Genomic DNA, 26,440 nt, shown 5'->3' with positions numbered 1-26,440 from the left:
TGTATATCCTAATGTGCTTCAACACTCATGCTAATGCTAATAGCTGCTAATGTTTTGTTCTTACTGCAGCTGTGTGTTAGCGTTCATTTCATGATGAAATTGATAAGCACATTGAGCCAGACGGAATGACAGGATGATTTACAGCTATCATTACTGTGGAAACTAATCTTCAGAAGAAAGACTGAATGATTCAGAGCTGCTAATTGCTATGATGGAGTCATAGTTGTCCTCGATGTTGAGTGTGAAAGCAATTTGTTTGTAAATGGCAAGCAACACATTTTTTTTTTCGGTGGCCTTTACTGATGTATTAGGTATTGAATTAACCTCTGTATACATCTTTGCAAGCTATAGCTGTCCTATGTACAGTGGAGATAGCATACTGTATAGGAATATGGAGACACACTAGCATTCAAAGGTCTGAAGTAATCTTCATTAACAAAACAGCAACCATAAACATGCTCCTGGCACTAAACCTACATTCATTTAAATTAATATTTTTATTAGTGCTGTCAAAATTAGTGCGTTAATGCAGCCGATTAATTAACGGTGTTAAAAATAGGGTTGGCCATCCCACTCACAACTGCTGCTTTTGTCTCTTTTTTATCATCAAGAATTGCATTTATTTAGGCATAGAATGTCTTTACGACCACATCAACTTTTAATTCAGACCTTTCTGACGTGCACTCCACTTTGCCTCAGCGACAGGCACTAGTCAAATGAGTGCGGAAACAGTACAGGTGACGAGGAGCTTCAGTAGAACAACAGTGAACTGTGGTCAGAAGAGATTTTGTCATGCCATACGTCAGTAAAAACAAATTTTCCTGTCCTGTCAGCTGGTACACTGTGCTCGTAGCACATGCTCTTCAATTGCACGCACAAATACGGGTTAGGGTTAGGGTTAGGCGGCACGGCGTGCGCTGTAGCCTGTATCAATTCATATTAAAGTGCATATGAAACTACAAACATTCGCATCAGATCCATATCACATTCAGCAGCTCTTAAAGTAATAGCACCCAAATAACCTAATAACCCAGCTGCTGTGATGTCTGTTAATTAAAAAACAAAAGAAAAAAGAGGAAAATCAATAACTGTTGTAGCTATAAGGATTCATCTATATTTAATATAGAATTTATTGTTTGATAACTATATTCAATTTATGTATATTTCCTACTTGCTGTAGGGCACAGGTAAATATGATATTTATTATAATGGGTTTATGTGAAGATTGTTTAAGTTCAATTAAATTAAATTTTTAATTGGATGGCTCTCAATTATACTCTAATGTTGAATGGCTAGAGTCAATGGGTAAATATAAAGAAAAAAACTATTTGCTAGAGACATCAGTAGTATTGGTATGAGTGATACTTGCCTTCAGTCATACAAAAAGATTAAACATTAAAAATATACTGTCTTTATGTTGTTTCTACATTAACTTTTAGAAAGAATGTGAAATTATTGCAATATAAAATTATTTTTATAAAACTTTAATATTACGTGGGATTAATTAGTTATTTTTTTAATCCATTGACAGCACTAATTTTTATTACACTGACTCAAGACAATCAAGTCCACCACACATGTACACAAACCACCCACCAGCCTTCTAGAGTGGCTTAATCTTTAGTCTAAGAATCAGTCTCTATGACAACAAAGAGAAAATTCGCTTTTTCAGGTAGCAAGGTGGGCGAAACTGATGTTAGGTTGTCGATTCCCTTCTCATCAGAAAGACAACGACAACAAGAGGGCGAGATGCACTCTGAAGCCTCCTAGCACTGTTTGTTTACATTTTTCAAGACACCCAACATTTCCTTTTAATGTCCTTCAGGAGAACTCAAGCTTTAATGAGGGTGTCTGACTCCCTAAAACCCATAATTTGCACCCTAGGGCGGTAGATTAGGCAAATGAATACTGAGTATTATTTCAAATAATTCAACATGACAACCGAACTTGGCCCTAGTGGCCACACTGATTACGTCTTATAAGAAGTTCTCACTCATTCTATGTTTGTGTGTGTGTATGGAGAGAAAAATAAAGTGGGTTACAGTGGAGATGTGAGCTTCAGATCAGATTTATCCAACAGTGTGACATCGTCTAATGGAGAGCAGCAGGGGACAGCTATGAAAGGAAAGCAATATCTTGGGTTGATCTTTGTTCTGGTTGGTTACCTGGAGACTGCGGTTTAGGCGACACTACAGCAAGTCTCTTAGGGGAAGAGAGAGATGAACGGGTGCCGTCAGAACTCTTCTGGAATTCCTTACGGGATGCTATGGATAAAGAAAAGACATCGGTACAAGAGTTAAGGGCAGTGCTCAGAATGTTACCTGAATTAAAGGATATTCGCTCAGGGAACACATACAGGGCACAGGAGTGCAAATCCATGAATGCATTCACAACAGTAACCAACACCCCCTTTTCATATCGCTCTCCTCTTCCACGGAGTCATAATATGGTCTCAGTGGTCCGTGGATCAATTCCAATAAGAAGCAGCCAACCACAAAATAACGCAGCTGCTAGGGTCCGCTTGCCACACAGGCTGAACGATAAGACATTCTGAGAGGCTGCAGGCATCCCTAACCCAGAACATACAATATAAATATATCAAATTAAAATTAATAATAATAATAATAATAATAATTAATAATTTCCATCTCACAAATCTCAGATCTGTGGTCAGAGCAGGACAATAGAAAAGAGAATAGTTCTAGAAATAACCCCGATGTACATAATAATATAAAATGGAGAAATATAATATTACTATATTTACACCGTAAATTACATTTTTTTAATTCATTTGAAAAAATCTTGCAAAATTATTGCCTCAGAAAAATCTAGTTAATATTATTTGGTATATTCAATAGTCCATAAATTGGCTTCTTAGTAAACTTGAATATATTGCACAACCTTAACTAGATTTTTCTGAGGCAATAATTTTGCAAGATTTTTTCAAGTAACGTTAACAATGAAATTTAATATAATAAATTGTAATATATGCACATGCTCTCTTTCTCTCTCTCTATATATATATTTATACACAATGCATATATATTTCCATTCATCAATGAATCCTGAAAAAAATATGTTTGATCAGTGTTTTTTATATATATATATAATTTAATTTGAACTTAATTAAAATGTTTTAATATATATATATATATATATATATATATATATATCCCTGTAAGTATATATATATATAATTTAATTTGAACTTAATTAAAATGTTTTAATTTAATTCTCAGTGCCTCCCCTGTAAGACCCCATTGCTAAAGCATACCTTTAAATTATTCAAGCACAGAGGTTTATGGGTATTCACACTTTATGATCACTTAATGTAGCCTGATCTGGTTATTAAAGTGCACTAACAGAAACAGCTTTTACAATACAAGTATAAATATTGTATATATCCTCATAACAAATTAATTACTATATTATTATTTTACCGTCTCTATAATATCACCCAAACAGATATGAAGACACAGACGCCGCCTATGGGATTACAGGAAATGATTGAAGATGCTGCTGGGATTGGAGCTTGTTTCAAATCTCCCATCCCACAACAGAAAGGGTATGTTTTTGGGGTTGCTGCTCTTGGCTTACTTTCACCCAACAGAGCGCACACACAAACATCACATTGCAACAGGGGTCCCAGGGCACCTAATTACTGCCAGCTCATTTCGACATGTAGCAGACAGCCATAGACACCGCTCTAGAATCCCAATTGACTCCCTCCTCCCTTGGAACCCACTGTTACCCCCCCACCCCATGCTGAGACAGCACCTACGGCATCAAAAACACTGGTGCATCATGGGTGGGTGCATGCATGCGAAGATGTTTGACTCAAGTATGGCGGTCTAAAGCTGCTGTGTTATAAATTCTGTTTCCTTAGATCCATGTGAGTAATTCGACAGCTGGACAGGGGCTCTGAACTGTTTTTTAACAGGTCTCATGAATTTTGTCATCGTGCTAACCCTAGATTGGTAGTCCATGATGGGCCAGCTGCCCCTGGCAGCCGTTTTGTCCCTCCAGGGTGCTGGAGATTTTGTCAGGATGACAAAGAGGGGAGCAGCAGGCCAAGATATACACTATAAAAGCTGTGGTTTAGGATCAGCAAATGTGGCATTGAAAATGGGACAGAACAGATAACAACACTAGAGAAGGGGACAGGTAAAAAAAATAAAAATAAAAAAGAGAAGGATGAGGAGGAAAGAAGATAAACAGAGCATCTTAATAGCCTCATTATCCTTTAGGCAGGGGGGAAATGATTGGTTAAATGGGCACAGACAAGTTCTGATTGGACAGGCTCTTCTGTAATGTCACCAACATGCACAATGGTTCATCACTTGCTTTAATCGGGTGATTGCTTCTTAATGATCGGCCTAATTGAGCTGAGATAAATAAGCGATTGTAAGCAAGTGTATGAAATTCAGCTAGTATGCACTGTAATGACTATTTACTACAAGAATTATGCTTTAAACAAGATAAATTCCACCAGAATGCACTACCGCTAGAGTGATCTTTAACCTACAATAATCATGTTTAAACAAATATGCACTACAAAAGGTTTGCACTATTATAAGTATAGCTAGATTACATTACACATATCTGCAGTAAGCATGCACTACAATATGCATCCACCCCAAGTGTGCACTATAAAACATTTGGACTTCAGCTAGTATTTGTTTCAATAAAAATTAAATATGATATTCAACTAGTATACACTACAAGAAGCATGCTTTAATTAAGACTAATTCCACTACAACTAGAGTAATCCTCTACTAGTACAACAATAATCATGTAAACATGTATGTGCTACAAGGGGTATGCAATACAAGAAGTATTCATTTCAACAAGCATGTATTATACTTCAGCTAGTAAACACTGTATAGATGTCACGCCTATGGACGTTTTGTTGTGTTTTCATCCCCCATGTGCTCTCTGTGACCTAGTTTTCCCTCATGTTTGATTGTGTCATTTAGTTCAGGTGTGTGTCATTAATTATCTTCATTTGCTTCAGTTTTATAGTGTAGTCTGTCCTGTTTTCCCTCATCTGGTATTGGTTCTGTCGTTGATGTGCTACGTGTGTCTCCTGCCTGCCTGCCTTGTGTTACCCTCTGTGTGGAATTATTAAAGATTATTGAACTATATCTTCTTCATCTTCGTCGTGCGTGTTTGTAGACCACGTTTTGTGCAAGTTGTGCTCCAATAAGTATGCAAGTAGTATGCACTACAATTTTTGTTTGCTAGTTTCTTCATAATTCAGGTTGAATTTAGTTAATTTGGAATACAGAAATACAGAAAACACATGCTTTCTCCAGTGCCAGAATTAGTATGCATTACGCAAATATGCACTTCAGCTAGTATGCACTTCAATTTGGTTTGCTTGTTTCTTCATAATTCAGGTTGAATTTAGTTCAGTTGGCTTACGGAAGGTTTCATGCTTTCTCCAATGCCAGAACTAATATGCATTATGCAAATATGCACCTCAGCTAGTATAAGAAATGGACTTCAAATTGTTTACAATAACTGGCACTCTAATAAATACACATTTCAACTAGTATGCACTACGAAAAGTATCTGCTTCAAAAAGTGTCCACTTTCGTAACAATGCAACATAAGTATGAAATTCATCCAGCATGTACAGTACTTTTATGAGTATGTGTTACAAGAAGTATGCTTTCAACAAGTCTAGCAGAAAAAACTACAACTACTGTGATCTTCAACCAGTACTACAACATGCATGTGTTTCAACAAGTACATACTATAAAAGGTATGCCCTAGAAGTATGCACTTCATATAGTATGCACTATAAAAAGTATGTGCTTCAATAGGTGTGCACAGCACACAAAGTAGACAAGCCTCTTTTCTGGTGCTGGTCTTAAGATGAATGAGTCTGGATGGCCTACTTCCTGAGAAAGGGTGTTCCTTCTCAAGGCAAAGTCTACATTTCAGTCTTGACTAAACATAGGCTACAACGTCCCCCCAACAGGACTGTCCCATTATTCACACACGCAGAGGAGATTAATGATATGGAAGAGGACATGGACAGGGAGGTAGTGCTGTTTAGGTATGCCTGACAAGTATGCTCTCAGCTGTGTGTCGGTACATCAGTGAAGGTCTGCCTTCAAACTGGAGCCGCTGTCTGAGAATTCATCATGACATTTGGCACTAGAGAAAGCATGCAACCTTTGTATTTCGGTGTTCTAATTGTAGTGCATTCTGTTGGAATGAATCATGTTTAGAGCATACTTATTGTAGTGCATATTCCCTGAAATGCATGCTAGCAGAATTTCATATCCATTATAGTGCATTCTTGAACTACATACTGGCATACTAAGTCTGTACGTGTGCATACTTATCAGAAAGCAACATGTAATTCAAACTATTTGAAGTCCATTCTTATAGTGTACACTCCTTGAAGTACATATTTGTGTAATGCATACTAGCTGAAACAAATACTTCTAGTATTGCAAACCTTTCGAAAGACAAGCTTCTTGTAGTACTGGTTAAAGTTCACATTGTATTTTAATGCAATTAGATTTGCTTATAGCATACTTCTTGTAGTTGAGTGCAACTTCTTGTAATGGAAACTTTCTGAAGTCTATACAGTGTTTACTAGCTGAAATACATATCTGTATAATGCATGCTAATTGAAAGACTTGTAGTAGTGCACACCTCTTATAGTGTATACTTGTTTAAAAACATGCTTGTTGTAGTACTGGTTGAAGGTCACTCTAATTGTAGTGCATTCTGTTGGAATGAATCATGTTTAGAGCATACTTTTTGTAATGCGTACTCACTGAAATGCATCCTAGCAGAATTTTGTACGCATTATAGTACATTATTTTTGAAGCACATACTAGCATACTAAGCCCATATGTGTGCATACTTACAAGAAAGCATGTAATTTGAAACTATTTGAAGCTCCTTCTTACAGTGTATACTACAGTAGCTAAAGTACATATTTGTGTAATGCATGTAGGTGAAAAATATTTTTAGTAGTGCTAACATATTCTTTAGCCCATACTTGTTCGTTGTAGTACTAAAGATCACTTTATCTGAAGTGTATACAACTTGTACTGCATACTGGTTAAATTAGATCTTGTATAGAGCATACTTCTTGTATTTCATATTCACTAAAATGCATACTAGCTGAATTTCATACTCATAATGCATTCTCATTAAAGTACATACTGGCATACTAAGTTCATATGTCTTGTGTACAGGTATTGAAACAAACTTTTTGTAGAGCATACTAGCTAAAGTGCATACTTATCAGAGAGCAACCTTTAATGTAAACTATTTAAAGTCCATTCTTACGCGTTCTTAGGCGAACACGTTTTTTAGGTCTGAAAACTTTTGTGACTTTTAAAAAAGAGCAGTACGGTGCATTGCTAGGCAACCACCAAATCAGTTGTCCTGTCAGTCTAATCAAAGGATTATAGCGCGAGCTGTTAAGTAAACAGTCATATTAGCAAAAACCTTAATAAATGCAGCTCCGGGTCCAATGATTGCGGCTCCAATCATTCGATTGGACAATGAAAAAAAAAACTGCAAATGATGTTGGCTGTCATTGTTTTTTCAAGTTCAGGCGCTCAGCTCCTGCAAAAATGCGAGGAGCAGCAGGCGGCTTAAATGCGAGGCACCTGGGGTGCATAAACAGCGCGCAAAACGCTCACTGCCAATAGAAAACTATTTTAAAAAAGGGAGCCTATCACTGCAAAAAACGCGTTATAGTGGGCCTTATAGTGTACACCAGCTGCAGTACATATTTGTGTAATGCATACTAGCTGAAACAAATAATTCTAGTAGAGCAAACCTCTTGAAACACAAGCTTCTTGTAGTACTGGTTGAAGATCACGTTGTATTCTAATGCAGTTCGTTTTGCTTAGGGCATACTTCTTGTAGTGCATACTTGTTGAAGTGCATACTGGCTGGAAATATGAAGGTTTTGTCCACTTACCTACGGGGGAGCTTCGAGGAGGGGGCAGCAGGGAGCGGCGTGTGGGTGCAGGGGTGTTGGGGGGCTGAGGGGTGCTACGGCACGGTGCTCTGGATCCATCTCCAGGAGGTGACGTGGTGACGCGGTGAAGCGGTGGCGGCTCATCACTTACACTGTTGGGACCTGAAAATAACCCCAAAAGAGCCAAACTTCATTACCAAAAAAATACAGCACATCCACACAAATCAATGTTATTTCGCTTTGAAAATCTCTGAAAGTGCACTTTTATGTTCGTCAGTTGAATTGCATTTGATTCATTGCGCACTACACAGTAGTCTAGACACTGCATACTGCAGGTCATTGTCTAGTTCCCTGATTTACTGAATGCTTAATCAGACTGCGCTCATCTCACTTGGTTTCTATCTGAGAACATTATTCATCATCGGTGGTGGATGAGAATTCATCTAACTGCTCATTAACCCCACAACCCAGACCAGCCGTTCATCCCACTCAGTCTTGATCAATAACCGCAGCTGGCTCGATAAGACCAAATTCCGCAATAAAATGAGAATTGCTTGCCATGTAAAAGAAAAAAAAACCCAAGACATAATATCTATTCAGTGAGCCATAACCGATTTCACAAATCACATAGGTACTTTTATATAACGGGTCCTTTGAAAGACACTTTCCTCTGTACTTTAGCTTACTCTCAGACTGTAGGGCGACACCATTCTCGGGAGCCTGTATAGAACGCTGCTCTGCCGCTGTTATCACTCTGATTTATGAAGTGCTGAGAGAGGATTCCACGAACAGAAAAGAGCAGACAGATGCAGAAATGCTGACAGTACACTGTCATAAGTGCTTTTAAATACCATATTTTATAACTCCCATGTAACCTGAGGAGACATTTAGAGACTGCAGCCGACAACTGCCATTAATTCAAAGAGATTTTGTTAGGATGAAATACATAGCCTTTCCAAGGGCATTAAACACAGCTACACTAACAGAATCACTTATTCTCATTTGTGGTAAGGCTATACTGCGGTAAATGCAGTTTGAGGGTGATCTGATAAGGGTAAAGATCTGGGACGAAGTTTTGGCTGCAGAGATGGAGCTTCGGAAACAGTAGGAAGTGCTATACAGCCCTCCAGCTCTCGCAGCAGGCGATGTTAAGGTGCAGAGCAGCTGAGAGATGCGTTTGATTGGTTGCCGGGAAATAAACCTCACTGCTCATTGGTGGATTCTTTTCCAAATCTCTGTGAGAACCAGTTAACTGCCAGCATTGTGTGGAACTGGGTTAGTAGCACAGAGACTCAATCCTTAAGATTTTTTCCAGTTTCATCAGCACTCCGGATTTACATAATCACTCAAATGATGGGAGCTTGTGTGGGTTGGATCACATTGCACACCTAAAATATCTACAGTTAAAAGTCTGTAGAAAGCGTTACATTCTATAATGACATATAGACATAAAATTTGGTTTTAAATTTAGTAATAAAAATGTATTAATTAAAATAAACATGAAAAAAACTAAAAAACTTTAAAATATATTTAGCAAATGTATTCTTTTTCTGCAAATGACCAGAAAACAGGTCTGTAAACTTTGCAACTCTACTATAAAATTTGGAAAATTTTTGTGATTTTGTTATTTTTCAGAAATAAAATAAAAATAAAAATATAAAAAAATATTATATTTAAATTAAATAACATTGCTTGCATACAAAAATAAATAACTAAATAAAATTAATAAAAGCAAATACTTTTTTTTAAACAACAGGTTGCAAGATTTAGCCTAAAATTATAGTTTATATGTCCTTTAAATTACAAATAAAATAAAATAGAATAAAATAAAATAAAAACTCTCAATAACTTTGGTAACATGTATGAGTTTGATAAATGCAGTAAACAGTAAAATAAATGTTTTATTTAAATTTAGAAATATATTCTCTGAATGTTTAAAATTCTGTCTGTGACATAAATAACTGGCAGTGCATTGTAGTGACACAGCATTACAGGATTTACATTCTGATTTACGATGCTAAGGAATTTGGCTTCTCTCTCTCTCTCTAGTTCACTGAACATTTCCATTCACACATACAAAAGACTTTTTGCATACGACACCCAACTATTATCTGCAGGTGTGCTTATATCATTATGCTTTTCTAGTTTTGACTAATATGTTTTTAATTAAGGGAAATCCCAAATGAATTTGATTTAAATGTTTGTTTAGTTTAGCAAAAATACAATTGGCCAGCAAACACTAGCAAACATGGAATAAATGGACTAAGATCACATTAGTTTTTCTTAAAAAAGAAATACAAGCTTTCTAAAATAAAAAGCCACACATACACACACAGATTTAAGGTCCAGGAAATACAGTGAAGCAATTCACACATGCTGAATTTAAAATGCTGCTGACATTTGGATAATGAAGACAAATTCTCGGCCAACATGAGTAATAATAATATACAATTCAGTTTGAGCTAATAATTTATCATACAATGCACCAGAAGAGAAAGCAAAAATAATAGAAGACTAATTTACTGCAGTGCTGGTGTGGAAAAAAAATTAGCTTGTGAACCAAACAATCAGCACTGCTTCTCTGGTCTTCTGGACAGTAGAGACATATGTAATGCGACAGGACAAGAATGCAAAGAAAGTATTTTAGAAGAGATGGAGGAAAACATTATGTTGGTAAGGAGGAGAGGATAGGAATGCACCCCACCTTGGGCGCCACTATTAGAAAAATAAATGATAGGCTGGGGAGGAGATAAAAGAAGGGCTAGTTGGTTAAATCACCGCTGACAAGACCACTAGAGAGAAAAGGAGAGAAAGACAAAAATAGAAGTGAAAATAGAAAGCAAAAGGATGCAAGCAGAATGACAATATCTGGGAGGCAGGAGCTCACCTTAAGCATAAGGATTGGAATGGCTTATAAAATGACAGAGGAAATGTTATGGGAGCAGATGTTATTCCAGCACAGAAGGTTATTTCCCATCTAGCAACATTTAGATGGCACAGAGAGAGAATCAGAATGAAAAATCAGGCCCGGTGAACACAGCAGTGACCCATTAAGAGATGGAGCTTGCAATGCATTATTAAGCACAGAGCATCAGAGGTGCTCATGAGGACGTCGGGAAGTAAACATTATGCAAATCCAACTCACAGCTAAATGTCAGGATGGCTGCCACTTCAGTACTAATACCATAAGGACCTGAGAAATATTGACTCACTGCTTGCACAAAGTGGACAAATGGGCAAAAATGAAAATAATAATAATAATAATAATAATAATTTGAATAGTGTGCACTAAAACATTTAGAAATTATGCAATGTGTACTAGGTAGAGTACTATACTATACAGTAGTAGAGTACTAGCACAAAAAGTAGTGTGCAGTAGGACATTAGGTTGTGTGCACTGTATTGTAAGATGGTGTGAGTGTACAAAGTATTGTGTACCAAAACACTAGCATATTAAGTATTGTGCTATACATAGCACAGCACTAGTACAAAAGTAGTGTGCAGCAGGGCATTAGGTAGTGTGCACTAGGTAATTAAAAAGAGTAAGAAATCACAAACTTACGTGCAGTGTGCACTAGATAGTGTGATACAAAACTAGTACATTAAATTACTAGTTTTGTAGCAAAGTACTGAAGTATTGAACACAAAAACAAAACTCTTAATAGTTTAGTGTGCACTAGTAGCTTAGCATTCACAAAATTGTTTCCATTACAAAAGTACCATTATAATGTAGTGTGCACTAGATAGTGTACTACAAGTACCAGTACACTGGGTGGTGCACACAGGAAATTGCATAATGTGCACAAAGTACTGTAGTACAGTGTAATTGCACTAAGTATTGTGCACTAAAACAAGCATATTAGGTAGTGTGCTCTACGTAATACAATACTAATACACCAAATCAGAATCAGAAAGAGCTTTATTGCCAAGTATGCTTGCGCATACAAGGAATTTGTTTTAGTGACATAAGCTTCCAGTAAACAGAGACAACAACACACAGACAAAAAAAAAAAAAAGACAAATCTTGCCAAATAAATCGGAAAATAAATAAATTGTATCAACAGTTGTGCAATAGATGATAATGGAATAGAATAGAGTGAGATGCAGGGATGTACTAGGATGGAGGGGTAACAAATAAATATAAGGATATTGCACATTTTTATTGCACAAGTGGGGAACATTTAACTGTTCATGAGGTAGATTGCCTGGGGGAAGAAACTGTTCTTGTGCCTGCCTGTCCTTGTATTTCCAGCTCTGAAGCGCCGGCCAGATGGCAAAAGTTCAATAAGGGGGTAACTTGGATGTGAGGGATAAGGAGTGATTTCCTGAGATCTTTTCCTCACTCTGGATGTATACAGCTCTTGAAGGGTTGGCAGGGGAGCACCAATAGTCCTTTCAGCAGTCCGAACCGTTCTCTGTAGTCTTCTGATGTCTGATTTTGTAGCTGAACCAAACCAGACAGTTATTGAAGTACACAAGACAGACTCAATGATGGCTGAGTAGAACTGTTTCAGCAGCTCCTGTGGCAGGTTAAACTTCCTCAGCTGGCGAAGGAAGTACAACCTTTGTTGGGCCTTTTTAACAATGGAGTCAATGTGATTGTCCCACTTCAGGTCCTGAGAGATGGTGGTTCCCAGGAATCTGATTGACTCCACTGCTGCCACAGTGCTGTATATGATGGTGAGTGGGAGGAGTGCAGGGGGGTTTCTCCTGAAGTCCACTATCAAATGTAGTGTGCACTAGGTATTATAGTGTGCACTAGGTAGTAGTGTTCACAAACTTGTTTGTATTAAAAAAGTACCATTATAATATGGTGTGCACTAGATAGTGTACTACAAGAACTAGAACACTGTGTAGTATGCACACAGGAAATTACATAATGTGCACTAATTATTGTAGAACATTGTGCATGCACAAATTATTGTGCACTAAAACACAAGCATAGTGTGCACTACTTAGCATAATGTTCACAAACTAAAAAGTACCATTATTATGTAGTGTGTACTAGATAGTGTACTACAAGTACTAGTAAACTGGGTAGTGTGCACACAAGAACATTACATTATATAATGTGCATATAAAGTACTGTCGTACAGTGTGAATGCCCAAAGTATTGTGCACTAAAACACAAGCATATTGGGTAGTGTGCTCTACGTAATACAGTATTAATTCACAAAAAGTAGTGTGCACTAGGTAGTGTAGTGTTCACAAGGCATAACAAGACAATGTAATATGCACTAAGTAGTGTAGTATGGTGTGAGTGCACAAAGTATTGTGCACTAAAACACAAGAATATTAAGTAGTGTGCTCTATGCAGTAGAGTATTAGGCCAAAAAGTAGCATGCAGTAGGACATCAGTTAGTGTACACTAGGTAGTGCAGTACTAGATCACAAAGTGGTGTGCACTAATGTGCTAATATGCCACATTAAGCAGAGTGAAGTAGTACAAAACTATTACACATGGTAGTGTGCACTAGAACATAAGGACACTGTATTGTGCACTAGGTAGTGCGTTCTACAGTATATAGTACATTACTAGTACAAAATGTAGCATGCAATACAACGGGTAGTGTGCACGATGTAGCATAATGCAGTAGGAAATCACAAAGTGGCAATAAAACAATATCATTGGAAGTGTGCGCTAGATGTTGAGTGGTACTTGTAGAACTAGTACACAGGGAAATTTGCACAAAAATACAGGGACAATAGTATTCAACTTTTTTCAGGCCAAAAAAAACAACAACAACAACAACAACAAAACAAATCAAACCATAACTGGTCGACATTTTGTTTTCAATAATGGATCCAACAAAGGCCACAAAAACTATTTATCTAAGCTGTGTGCACTATTGCTTGCACTTTTATTTTACACTGATAGACTCTTTTTACATACCAGGCTGACCACAATACACACTACTGAAGGTTTATGTACTAAATAAAGAAATAGAGCCAAAATGGAAGTACTGGAATAGCAGAAGATACAGCACTAAACAGCCTGGCAGCATTCTGAGAAACACACTCTCTCTGGGAGGCTTAAGAGGGATAACGGAAATGGAAGCTAGCTGAAACAGAGAACTGGAGATGGCTTGGGATTTTGCAGAAGGAAAGCCTGGTCTGACTCCTCATCCACAGAAAAAAATCCCATAAAGGCCTTCAGGGAAATAGATAGAATGGGATTAAGACACGAGGTAATCAGAACAACATTATCAGGCTCTTATCAGGTTAGCAAAGAGGAGCGAGAAGGTCAGTGCTAATGCTTAAATGCTAATACAGGTAGGCATACTACCATTCAGAATCATCACTGTGTCATATTAATATTTAAGAGTAATACTTAGCAGCTAGTTCTAGGCCACATTCATCAAAATCTGACCTATTTGAGCTTTACAAGGCACAGCTGCGTAATGTATAAAGGCAGGAGGATACAGACAGCCCATATGGGTAAAAATAGAGAAAAAGTTCATTAGCATCTCTCTGCGCAGCAGGATCAACCAGAGCTCAGCGGTTTGGTGAGAGTGTGAGTCAGCAGAACCCAGAGCACAGACTGCCCAATGTGAAATCTGACAGTCAGAGAGATGCAGGATTTAGATGCACACTCACTAAACATGCCAATGAGACAAAGACACTACAAACCTGTAGTGAAGCCGTGTATAGGTCTACTTCAGTGTGTGAGAATGTTCCTGAGAGTGTATGTGTGCATGTTTGCTGTGGTGTGTTTGTGTGAGGAACCATCTGTTCTCAGCAGTGTGCATGAGTCAGAGATGGGCTGGAGCGATGGCATCTGTGCTCTCACACCTCCCCCTTCTTCACCTCTCCTCACTTCCTACTCTCACTTCTCTTCCATGTGTTTTCCTTTCAGACTACACTGTGCAGTGTGCAGATAGTGAGTACAAAGTGACAACAGGTAATTGTGTATACATACTGTGTAGTATTAAATTATGAGACGTATTACGCTTGTTGTAAATAATATGTGAGATTAGAAATAATGTACAGTACATTAAAATTGTATGGAAATGGTGCTTAAAATACTTTATAGGTTTTTTTTTTTAAGTATTGCTTGTTCTAATCTCTAACACTGACTAACTACCAGTGTTGCTATTGTGAACTAAAACTAAAATGATTACAAAATCACTTTCTGTAATCCAAATAAATCCGAAATAAAATAAAATATAAATATTAGATGAAAAATTTGCCTTTGCAACTGATATAAATGAGTTGAAGTTCAAGTTATTAAAAGGACTGAAAATAAATCAAATAGAAATGAAATATTTAAAGTTATATAGACATTTAATGAAAAACTAATAAAAATGTCAATACAGCAAAATTACTCAAACTTGAAATTATAAAAATAATTCTAATTCAAAATATTAATAAATAATGTAATAATACTAAAATAACTGTAATAGCATTTCATCAAGATACTATTATATTTTTTATTAACATCGTGAATTAGTTTTCATTTTTATATTTTTTATTTAATTTTTTAATTATGTATTTATTTTTATTTTATTTTTTGAGCAGAATGAAACAGATTAACAGCAACAACTTGACGTAATGACCTTCACAACCACATTCATTTCAATTTTTAGTATAAGTTTGAGTTATTTAGATGTATTTCTTCTTTAAATGCCTGTATAGTTTTTTCCCCTTCAGTTTTAGTTATTTTAGCCATTTAGTCAAACTAAATTAAAATGAGAAATGTTAACTTGGCAACTACCTGAAATAAGATTTTTTAAGTTAACTGTAATAACCCTGCATAGTATAAATACAAAAACTGAGATGGAGCCAATATTATGTAGTGTGCAAATGGTAACATGCACTACAAAATGAGCATAGGTACATACAGCATTCTACATAATTACTACAATTCATATTCCACCTCAAAACTGGAATATAAGGTACTGACCTATCAATTAATATATAATGTAGACCTACTGCACAATTAATATACACAAAGCACAGTAGTGTGTGTTACAAAACTAGTGTAGCTCACCTGGCAGAGAAGTTCAGCAGTGCGTGACTAGGTAGTGCGTATTACAAACCCAACCAAGCACACTACTGCAGGTAGCCCTAGGCATTCCACTATAAAACAGGTATATTCACTACAATACTGATATTCTTCCTCTCATTTTCTCCTATCTATTTTTTGTCAACAGCTGTGTAAGTGGTGCAAGTTCCCAAGTGCAGAACACAATGCTGATCTCAGACAATATTCACACATGTTCTCCTCAGAGATTGTTCTCAGATTAAAACCTGTCCAGGTGGGAGCTAGATGTTTCATAACTAACCTTGAGTACACATGCACTTATATAAGAGGGATCTATGGATCTATTAGAACAGACCTGAACCCTTTCAATGGAAACCAGGGGGGTCTACAAGATCACAATAATAACAAGAACACATTGTAGATATATAAAAATGAAAATCAATAAAAGCAGCATCACCTTCACTGAAGGTCATTGTCTTTGCGTTATAGGCATGTATATACTGTATATATATCTCCTCGGCTTGTTCTTTACTTTGCTGTTGCTGGAAAGGTCACATCTGAGATGTACCAGCTTGTTAGTGTGCCTCAAGTTAAAAGTGTTACTGCACACTGTATAAAATATATTTTTTTGCAAGCATCTCAACTAGAACAACTTCAAACTTGTGACTTGAATTTTCAGACTCTTGATGATTTTACTTGAGGAGATCAGAAATATCCCAGAGACCAGAGGATGAGTCATGTTCAAGGAGCGACTGTCACTGAAGAATCCCCCTTCAGAGAATGAACCGAGACTCCGACGAACAAGAAAAAGAAAGAATTAAGAGTTTTTGGCATAATCCCGACAGGCTGCGGCATGAGATCGCATCCATCAATCCTGCATGCAAGCTGGGAGCTCACACCAACAAACTGACAGTTAGCAATCTCTAAAGATGAATTACACCCAGACAGATTTTAAAAAAGGATAAAAAAGAGGATATGCTGCTCTAGCCAGAGAGAAGGGTATGTGGTGTGATGTTTGAAATTGCTGAAAACTTCATCTTTTATTGCGCTCTCTCTGAGAGTGAAGGTGGGACTGTGATCTCTCTATATAAAGAAACTCTGTCTGGGTCTTTGTTAAGGTCAGACGATGCTGGGATTCTCAGAAGCTCACAGTCAGAAGCCAACAGCTTCAAACAGAGTGTTGCCTTTCAGAGCAGTGGCTAATATAAGACTGCTATATGCCATTCACTCCCTACTGGTACAAAGAGGACAAAGTCAGACAGAGACAGAGACAGATAAAAAGAGATGAATGCGTATAATTATCAATTTATTGTTGTTTTATTTGGTTTTATAGCAAAGTCCATTTACAACTTGCTGTTACATCTACTGTTGTTAGATATAAATGTTCAATCGTTCCTTTAAGGAATACTTTACCCAAACATGATTTTTTTTTTTTTTACTAACCTACCAATTTAAAAGTCACATAACAAAATCACTAAACCTTGCACTAAAATTAAAATTAAAATTGAAAATATTAATATTATTTTTACTATCACTGTCATTGTCAGAGCGCACTTTCCAAGTACATTCAGCATCTGGTTCATATTCGCAATCTCAACCATATTTTTGTTTTCAAAGACTTCAAAAATCAATATTTTGATCTCTGAAAGCTTATTCATCACATCCACCTAAATGCCAGTGACATTTATATTTCACTGCGTACAGTAATTGTTCTACAGTAAAGCCACTAAAGCCAGTTAAATTTTTGCAGATGATATTCTTTTGTTTTTGTGCCTGTGGTAATTATGAGTGAAACATCACATCATCACTGTCTATAAAACAGTGCCACCTTGAGGAATAAAAGTGAATTGCACTTTTTGAGTCTTCAGATATTTTATTATTGTTGCACAGAAAAAAATTATACTTACACTATTACATACCTCAGGTCGCTAGCAACCCTATACACTTTTTTACAAAAATGAATCAGAAAACAGACATTCTTTTATATATTTTTTTCTGGTTAAAATGTTTACAATGAATAGACTGAGGAATACTAAGAGAGCTGATGTCTAACTTTAAAAAATAAAAAAGAGAGAGGGTAGTGAATGACATCCTGGCTCTCTAAAGACCCGAGGTATGCATATAAGGGTTAAATGACTAGAAAAACAGAATTGTATTTTTTTTGCCTCAACTATCCCTTTAATAGTGTTCCTCCAATATTTCAGACCAAATCAAGCCATGACATGAGACTAACAAAGGTCATGTGACAGATCTCATCTCCTAAGGCATAACCAATTACTGTGCTGCCTCTACACAAGGATGAAAATGAGAGCCAAATACTGACATGCCGCTCTACCTATCCGGCAGCTCAAACACTAACGACAGCTTAATAAGTCCAGTAGCATTTGCCGCCATCATTCACACTCTCCAATTCAGCCAATTAGAAGTGGACTAGCCTCAATCAGTCAGACCTGAGAAAATCGATAACTGTCTGTGACGTCCAATCCCGCAGGGAGGTTTCTGGTATCTACAGGAATCCTAGGTCAATATGTCACACTGATTCAACACTGAGCCTAAAGCAACAGTCAGGCATTACACCGGTAACATATACACATGTCCTGCAAATGCCCTTGTTTACCTAAGCGGACAGGTGGTCACCACACAGGTGGAAAAGGGTCTTCATAAAATTCATAAACTTATGCCATAATACTCCACAGTACTATTTACACACCCAAAGATCATTAATGTCTGCTAATAATAGTCACATTCTTAGTCACAGCTAAAGGCTAATCATTTTATCTAGTGTTTGACTGCCAGACAGTCAATATGCAGTCGAAACACCATCAGATCTGCAATCAACACTTCAGAGAGAGAAAAAAAAAAATAAAAACACTCATTTGCACCTCTGACTTACATATTAAATAGTGTGGAAGGATTGTGAAAATATGATGGCTATAAATAGATTTGATACGTACAGGCATTGCATGTATGGATCGCACAGCTTTACTGAATATTATTCACACTGTGTGAATTACAGCCCTAATTTCAAAGAAGAATAATGAGCTTCGCTATGGAACTTTTAGTAATGATATGACTATGGTGAGATAAATGATGTAAGAAATTTTGTAGATACAAAACACTGTTTGGAACAACCCCAATTATATCTGCAGTGGCCCCAAAATTATTTTGACAGTTAGTAATGTCTGCATGTTATGCTTTACATAAAAATATTCCAAATTCAGTGGTACAGTATATGTATCAGTGTTGTTATTGTTAACTAAAAATAAAACTGAATCTATTAAAAATTGTTTTTGTGAACAGAAATAAAGCTAAAATAACAATGTTAGATGAAAAACGTAAAAATGTAAACTTAAAAATGTGTTGTCTTTGCTGAAATAAATTTTAAGTACTTAAGTATTACCTAAACTAAAACCGAATTAAAAATAACTTAAAATAGAAAAATAAAAAATAAAAATCTAATAAAAATGATAAAAGCAGTTTATGAAAAATTACTAAAACATTAAAATACTACGAAACCTTAAATTAACACACACTGATCTTGAACATAAATAATTGATTAAAATAATATATACCTTTTTTTAAAATTAACTAAACACAAAAAAAAATAAATCAAAAATAAATTTAATTATACATACTAAAAAAAAAAAAATGAGTTTCCGCCAAAATCAGTACTGTGTCTGGTCGGTATTGAAAACTCCATTTTTAATTTTACACAAAATGCGATATTTGCAGAGTTATGTTTTCTCCCTTTTTTTCCTAACCGCGACAAACGACAGACTCCTTTCTTTGCAGAATGCGATATATACGCTCAACCAATCACAGCACACCATTCCACGCACTGTAAACAGTAACAACCAATCACAGTGCACCATTCCACGCACTCTAGACAGTAATGACGGCACTCTGAATACACCCAGCATCCTAGTTTACCTCATCTACTTTGTACTTTGTGATCAACAAACAAGGGCTGCACGATAAATCGCATGTGATTGTCAGTAAAGCCAGTTCTGTGATAAATCTCCATTGTGTCTTTTCAGATGGAACAGCATTTAATACACAGAGCCGTACATCACTGACAAGTTATCCAATATCACGTTCATAATCACAGATGAGTCGCATTTGATTATGAAAGTGATATTGCGTAGCTTGTCAGTGTAAGTGTTTTTATTAATGCCGTTAATGTTTTTGTTAATACAGCGTATAGCACTAGTCAACTAAATGGATGTAACATGGCAAAGATGAATGCACTTTTGGTAAATAGTTGAATGTAAGGGAAATATAATTTTGGAATTTCTGTGGTTCAGTGTGATGTTGTTGTTCATGTATGTTTATGATGAAATTTTATTTTATTGTTGTAATTAATTTATAGCATTAACAAGATGACCCGTTGAATTAATTTTGGGAGCGATGACTGATGAATGTATTTTTAGTCCGGTGCCTGTATATAAGATTAGTATTGACCAAGTTCAGAGCCTGTCATATGTGGATCAACTTACTGTGTTGGGTATTTTCACAGTTTCAATATGAAAAATAACCTTTGTATTGATTTAATGGAGAAAAAAACAAACAAACAAAAAAAAAACCTGTCAGGGATTTATTGCATTTTGGGAAAAAAATAATAAAATTTTATAATAAATCTTTGAAAATTTAAATCTGGATTTGAATTTTTAATGTTATTAACCTAAAGATGCTATGTGAAAGTTTTAAACAGAAAATAGTGGTTTTCATCTTGACACTTTCTTGGTAAAAAAAAAAAAACAAATTTTTACTGAAATCGATCAAAATGGATTTATTGCCTCTTGGAAACAAACTCTTCATATATATATAGTGAAATAATTAATAATAGTATAATAATAAAACATTAAAATAATACTTGTCTGCACACAGATTATCTTTTCTCAGAATCTCCTTTTGATTAAGATATAAACATCGTTTTTGTTAATTCATTATGTAGGCCATTTTGGTTACACTATATTTTAAGGCGTCCTTGATACAGCGTAAATGTACAATTAATTACTAAGTAATATTATTTAACATGTACTTATTACAGGGTTAGGATTAGGTTTGATTCATGCTTTGTTTGTAATTATGCATAATATACTATTATTACTATAGTAAGTACATGCATGTGTAACAAAGATTTGTGTTACCAACATTTTATCTGATGTTTTATGATTTTCACAAGTGTGCTGTCCTTCTTTAAAATTCATGTTTACAAAATTAATGTATACAAAATAGCTACTGGGGCCGCTGCAACACAGAACATGGCACATGTTCATGCATCTGTTTACTCCATACAGGACTGTGAATGGTGAGGGATTCCACTTCCCAATTGATTTCAGGATAAAAAGACTTGATGACATAACTCATCCAGTGACGCATGTAACTCCGGATGCCTGAATCTACAGCCACGTCAACTGTTACCAGGAGAAGACTGGCCAACATTACTTATGTAGGTCGCATTAAAAACACATGTGGCGCACGCAGATGCCAATTTTGAAAGACAGCCCCCTCTTAGAGCAGACTTGTATCTACTTCAGCAGAACTGAGCAGCTCTGATCATACTGAGGATTATTTGTGTTGACTCATGGAGCTAGTTATGAAAGAAGCCCACTCGGATCAAACGCAAAGTTTCTTTCGTGACCTAAAGCAAAGGCCAACAAAAAAAGTCTGATTTTGGAGAAAAAAAATAAAAAATACTGCACTTTTCATGCTTTTCATCTATTGTACTGAATATCCCATGATTTCACATTAGAGCAAGAAGTTATGAGCAAAATATATTAACGAAAGGAGACCTGCATGCTGCTTGTAGGCGGAGTTAATAAAATGATGCAAATTGCATTATAATTAACTCTAAAAAGAGGAGCATTACCCTTTTATGTAAACTGTACTTCAGGGATCTCGCATAACAATGCACTCAGCTACAAGCACTTTAGATATAGTGTGTACATTTACATTTTTTAGGACAACAATTAGAGAGAAAAATATGAATATGAATAATGTCTTTTGTTTAAATGATAACTGGCCTTTTATACAAAGGCTTTTACATTGTCAGTGTCAAAAATTTGCATACACTAGTGTCCAAAAGTTTGGAGTTAGTAAGATTTTATTAGATTTTTTTTAAATTAAATTAATACTTTTATTCAGCGAGGATCTATTTAACTGATTTAAAGTGACAGAAAAAAACATTCACAATGTTACAAGATTTCTATTTCAAATGAATGCTGTTCTTTTAACTCTCTATTCATCAAATAATTCTTAAAGGGTTAGTTCACCCAAAAATGAAAATTCTGTCATTAATTACTCACCCTGTCATTCCAAACCCGCAAGACCTTCATTCATCTTCAGAACACAAATTAAGATATTTTTGATAAAATCAGAGAGCTCTCTGACCTTGCATAGACAGCAACGCAACTGGAAAGTTCACAGGCATAGAAACATAGCAAGGAGATCAGTAAAATAGTCCATGTGACATCAAGTTACGAAAATACTTTTTGTGCGCAAAGAAATAAAAAATAACGACTTTAGGTTAAACTATTCCTTTATAAACAGATGTTTTTACCCAAATATTAAGCAGCACAACTGATTTCGACATTAATAAATATAAGAAATGTTTCTTGAGCAGCAAATCAGCATATTAGAATGATTTCTGAAGGATTATTTGACACTGAAGACTGGAGTAATGCCTACTGAAAATTTAGCTTTGCATCACAGCAATAAATTACATTTTAGAATATATTGAAAAAGAAAATACATATTTTAAGTGGTAAATATATAGACACCACTGTACATTTAAGTCTGCATTTATTCATCTGAATGTATAGTATTTGTGCTTCAGGAACTTACGGTAGGCAGGTCGGCAGGGGTCACTCCGTGTGCTGTCAGTCGAGTGGTTACTGGACACAGAGGAGACGCTAGAGCTCCGAACAAACCCAAAGGCGGCCAGACGAGCCGGCGGGAGGCGCGAGTAACCAGGAGGACGCAGGCCAGACTGAGCTGGCTTCGGCAGGAGGGATTTAGCAGCTAACCCAATCGCCACTGGCTTTCTCTGATCTGAGGTCAAGAAAACTATGATTAGCAACTCAAACTAACTCAAAAAACACCATTTGTAAAATAGAGCTTTGGGAAATAAAAGTCACATACTGCTTTTCTAGTATATGTCATTATGAAGGTCAACTATGCATAACATATTCTTGTAATACAGCTGTGACAAAATGAGGCATACATGATCACATGACTGATTCAGTTTAGAAACAGATGGAACACAAAGAACGTGAGTGTTATGAACTATTTCTAAGCAGACTAGCCTAAAAGATACTCACAGTAGGATATAAAGAGAGAGAAGTTGTAGTGTTTTACGACCTCTCTCTGGTGCGAGGTAAAGATCGCTTTAAAAAGCTCCTGAAAAAATCATAGAGGTTGGCTGCTGTCTGCCTCCTCTGACCACAGCAAGTCATGGCCATTCATCATCATTTATATCACTGTAGTATTCACATGGAGAAGAGCGATGGGTCACACAAAAATATACATAAATATGCACATGCAAAGAGCTACCGCGGGGTGAATTTACGGACCCACTTCAAGGCTTGCTTTGAACTCCCAGACTCCCCCAACCCAAGGTCGTAATTTGGGGCAGGTGGAGAGAATGCTCCCCTCCTGCTCTTAGAGATAAAGCACCTTGACTTTATGTCCCTGTGATTGCAGCAAAGCGTAGCGCATATTAAATGACAATCTATGCTTTCTCATTTCGTCTGTTGCATTCTCAGATGTTTATTAGACTGCAATGTCAGCAGTATGCTTCAGATACACATTCTTCACAAATTAAAATACACACATACACACTCAAGCAAATGCACACAACAAAGCACCCTCTCTCATCCATTCATCTCTAATCAAAGTTGCCCCGGCTCTATCGCTTCCCCCAGCAACCCCCCACCCCAACCCCAGGCCATCAAGGTCTTTAATGAAATTGCAGGCAACTTCTCCGTGTGAGGGTGATCATTAAAGATAAATGTGTTGCTGTTCTCACTCTCCAATTTTTTTCTCCATCAATCGTCTTTATTCCTTCCTGTTCCTACTACCCCATATTTCCAGACTTGCCCGGATCTCACAAAATGATCATCCATCATGGCTTTGATTTAGCATGTTCAGTGTTTATTTATTTATTTTTCCTATAATGAAAGTGAATGGTGACAAAAGCTGTTCCCACTCACTTTTACTGTATGGAAAGCAGAAGCTTGTACATTCTGCTAAACAGAAATTGACACAATTTCCATTTTTGCGTGAACTATCCCTTTAACACCAAAGGGGTGTCATTTTCACAATCTGTTTTGGAAATAAATAAGAAATGTGTGTGTGTGTGTGTGTGTGTGTGTGTGTGTGTGTGTGTGTGTGTGTGTGTGTGTATGCAAATTTATTATTATGGCTTGCAGCTCAAGAAGTCATTGATTTCTTATTGAGTGTAAAAATGCATGAATACATTAACATTACTAGATCACTTTCAACAAGGCCATACTTAAACAATGATAAACCCCATCAATGAAAAATGAAATACTACTAAACTATATGTCATGTTGATAAAAACACGAACATGCATTGTGCAATGAAGAAAGATGGTACTCTACTGGTCTGTTAACCTCTGATTTTAGTGATTGCTATCTAAAGACATAGCAACGCCTAATTAGCAATCAGTGATTCTTTGATATTGTTCTTCAGTTTATTGTACTTCACTGCATTAGACAACTTCCAAGAAGATTTTGATTATATACAGTGTTTAAAAGGAGCCCAGTTGCAGATCTTGTAGCATGAGATGACGATAACTACAGTGGAAAATGATTTTCCAACTGTAGCAAGACTAGCAAAAGTCTAGTCATACCAGGCTAGGTTAACCTTCCTCTTGACTTCTTTTATATTGCTGCAGGAGTAAAACTCAAGCCTACGCACTAGACTGTCGCTTTATCTTTTGTAGCATAAGCATCTTTACACCATAAAAATCATATCATGTCTCAACTACAGTTAATAATTTTGATCAGGCATAGTTATTGGCATGAATTAACTGTAAATTGCTTTGCACTTCAAAGCATCACAAACAGAGCCAAACAGCAAGAAATCGGCATCCACGCATTAATGGAGACTGTCATGGGTTTTCAGTGAGATAACAATATGCAGATAGACAGATGCCCTCTAGAGGGTGATGGCAATGCCGGTAGTGGATTTAAGATGAAATAATTCATATCTTCACCTTGGCAGGCAACGTTGTCGGAAATGAAATGCGCTTTAGAAATGGAGAGGAATGTTTAAGCTCAGACAGAACTCCCTCATGGCACAAGATGAATGTGAATTTTATTTATATTCAACTGAATGCCAGGAGGTATGTGTATTTTACACTGACTAGTGGCTGGGATGAGTTTATCTGTAACAATTACAAATGCATAGCTGACAGGGATGAAAAGACTGCATATGGCATTCTCTTCCTTTCTTCCATTTAAATCTATTCATCTCAAAATGCTCCAGATTCACTTCTGCCCTTAGGATGAAGCCTTGGCGATTCTATTAGTCAATGACAGTTATAATCAAGACCATTTGACTCGAACCCACAATCCTAAGGTTGTGGGTTCAAGTCTCAGTCCGGCAATACCACTGCTGTGTGTGTGCACTTTGGCTGGGTTAAATGCAGAGCACTAATTCTGAGTATGGGACACCATACTTGGCTGTATGTCACGTCACTTATCACTTATCACTTTTGCCATGCAAAGTGAACCACTGATCTTACCTTGAGGTTCCTGAGGGGTTTGAGTGGTTGGGTTTACTGCCTGCATTGGTTGACTGAGGGTCAGTGGTGACTTCGGCTGGACTGTTAGGACCATCCTGTTCCTGGCAGTTGCAGAGGGAGTCCTGTTTACAGCACCAATGCCAAGCTGGGGTCTTAGGCCTCGTGGTGGACGATAAAGACTCCCCATATCCTGTGTACCCATTGGGGGTGCAGAATGGTCCTCGGCTCCAGAAACTGGAGACCCAAGGGCTAATGGAGATCTGCCCACCTAAATTGACAAAGAACATTAAGCTGCAGTCAATAAACTCTTCCAGTGGTTCATAAACTTGTCTACTGAAGATAACAAGTGTTAAAATTGAAAACTAACTAAAATATTGACTTTCCCTCCATAAGGCATTCAGGGAGTAGACTGTTAAAGGGTTAGTTCACCCAAAAATGAAAATTAGCCCATAAATTACTTACCCTCAAGGCAGTTGTATAGGACTTTCTTCTTTCAGACGAATCCAGTCGGGAGTTATATTATATTTGATCTTTCAAGCTGTTTAATGGCACTCAGTGGGTGTTGCAGTGCATCAGTCCAAAAGAAGTGAAATAAAAAGTGCCCATCCATAATAAAAAGTGTCTCACATGGATCTGCGGGGTGAACAAAGGCCTCCTGTAGTGAATCGATGCATTTGTAAGATTTTGTAAGAAAAATATCCACTTTAATGTAGCTTGCTCCAAC

At 36.6% G+C, this 26,440-nt stretch overlaps 1 protein-coding gene across 2 annotated transcripts in view; it reads right to left on the bottom strand.

Moving 5' to 3' along the window:
* The window catches only part of mtus2a (microtubule associated tumor suppressor candidate 2a), a 68,291-nt gene that overhangs the window by 6,431 nt on the left and 35,420 nt on the right, over positions 1-26,440 (bottom strand). For both annotated transcript variants that reach the window (XM_042732518.1, XM_042732519.1), the window contains exons 3-6: positions 25,717-25,984; positions 22,791-22,997; positions 7,961-8,122; positions 2,166-2,264 (exon numbers count right to left, since the gene is read on the bottom strand). In XM_042732518.1, coding sequence (XP_042588452.1) covers positions 2,166-2,264; positions 7,961-8,122; positions 22,791-22,997; positions 25,717-25,984 — 736 coding nt within the window. The remainder of the gene's footprint in view (positions 1-2,165; positions 2,265-7,960; positions 8,123-22,790; positions 22,998-25,716; positions 25,985-26,440) is intronic.

The sequence above is a fragment of the Cyprinus carpio genome, chromosome B10 (genome assembly GCF_018340385.1).
Source record: "Cyprinus carpio isolate SPL01 chromosome B10, ASM1834038v1, whole genome shotgun sequence".
NCBI lineage: Eukaryota > Metazoa > Chordata > Actinopteri > Cypriniformes > Cyprinidae > Cyprinus > Cyprinus carpio.
This window is presented reverse-complemented; position numbering and strand designations above follow the sequence as displayed.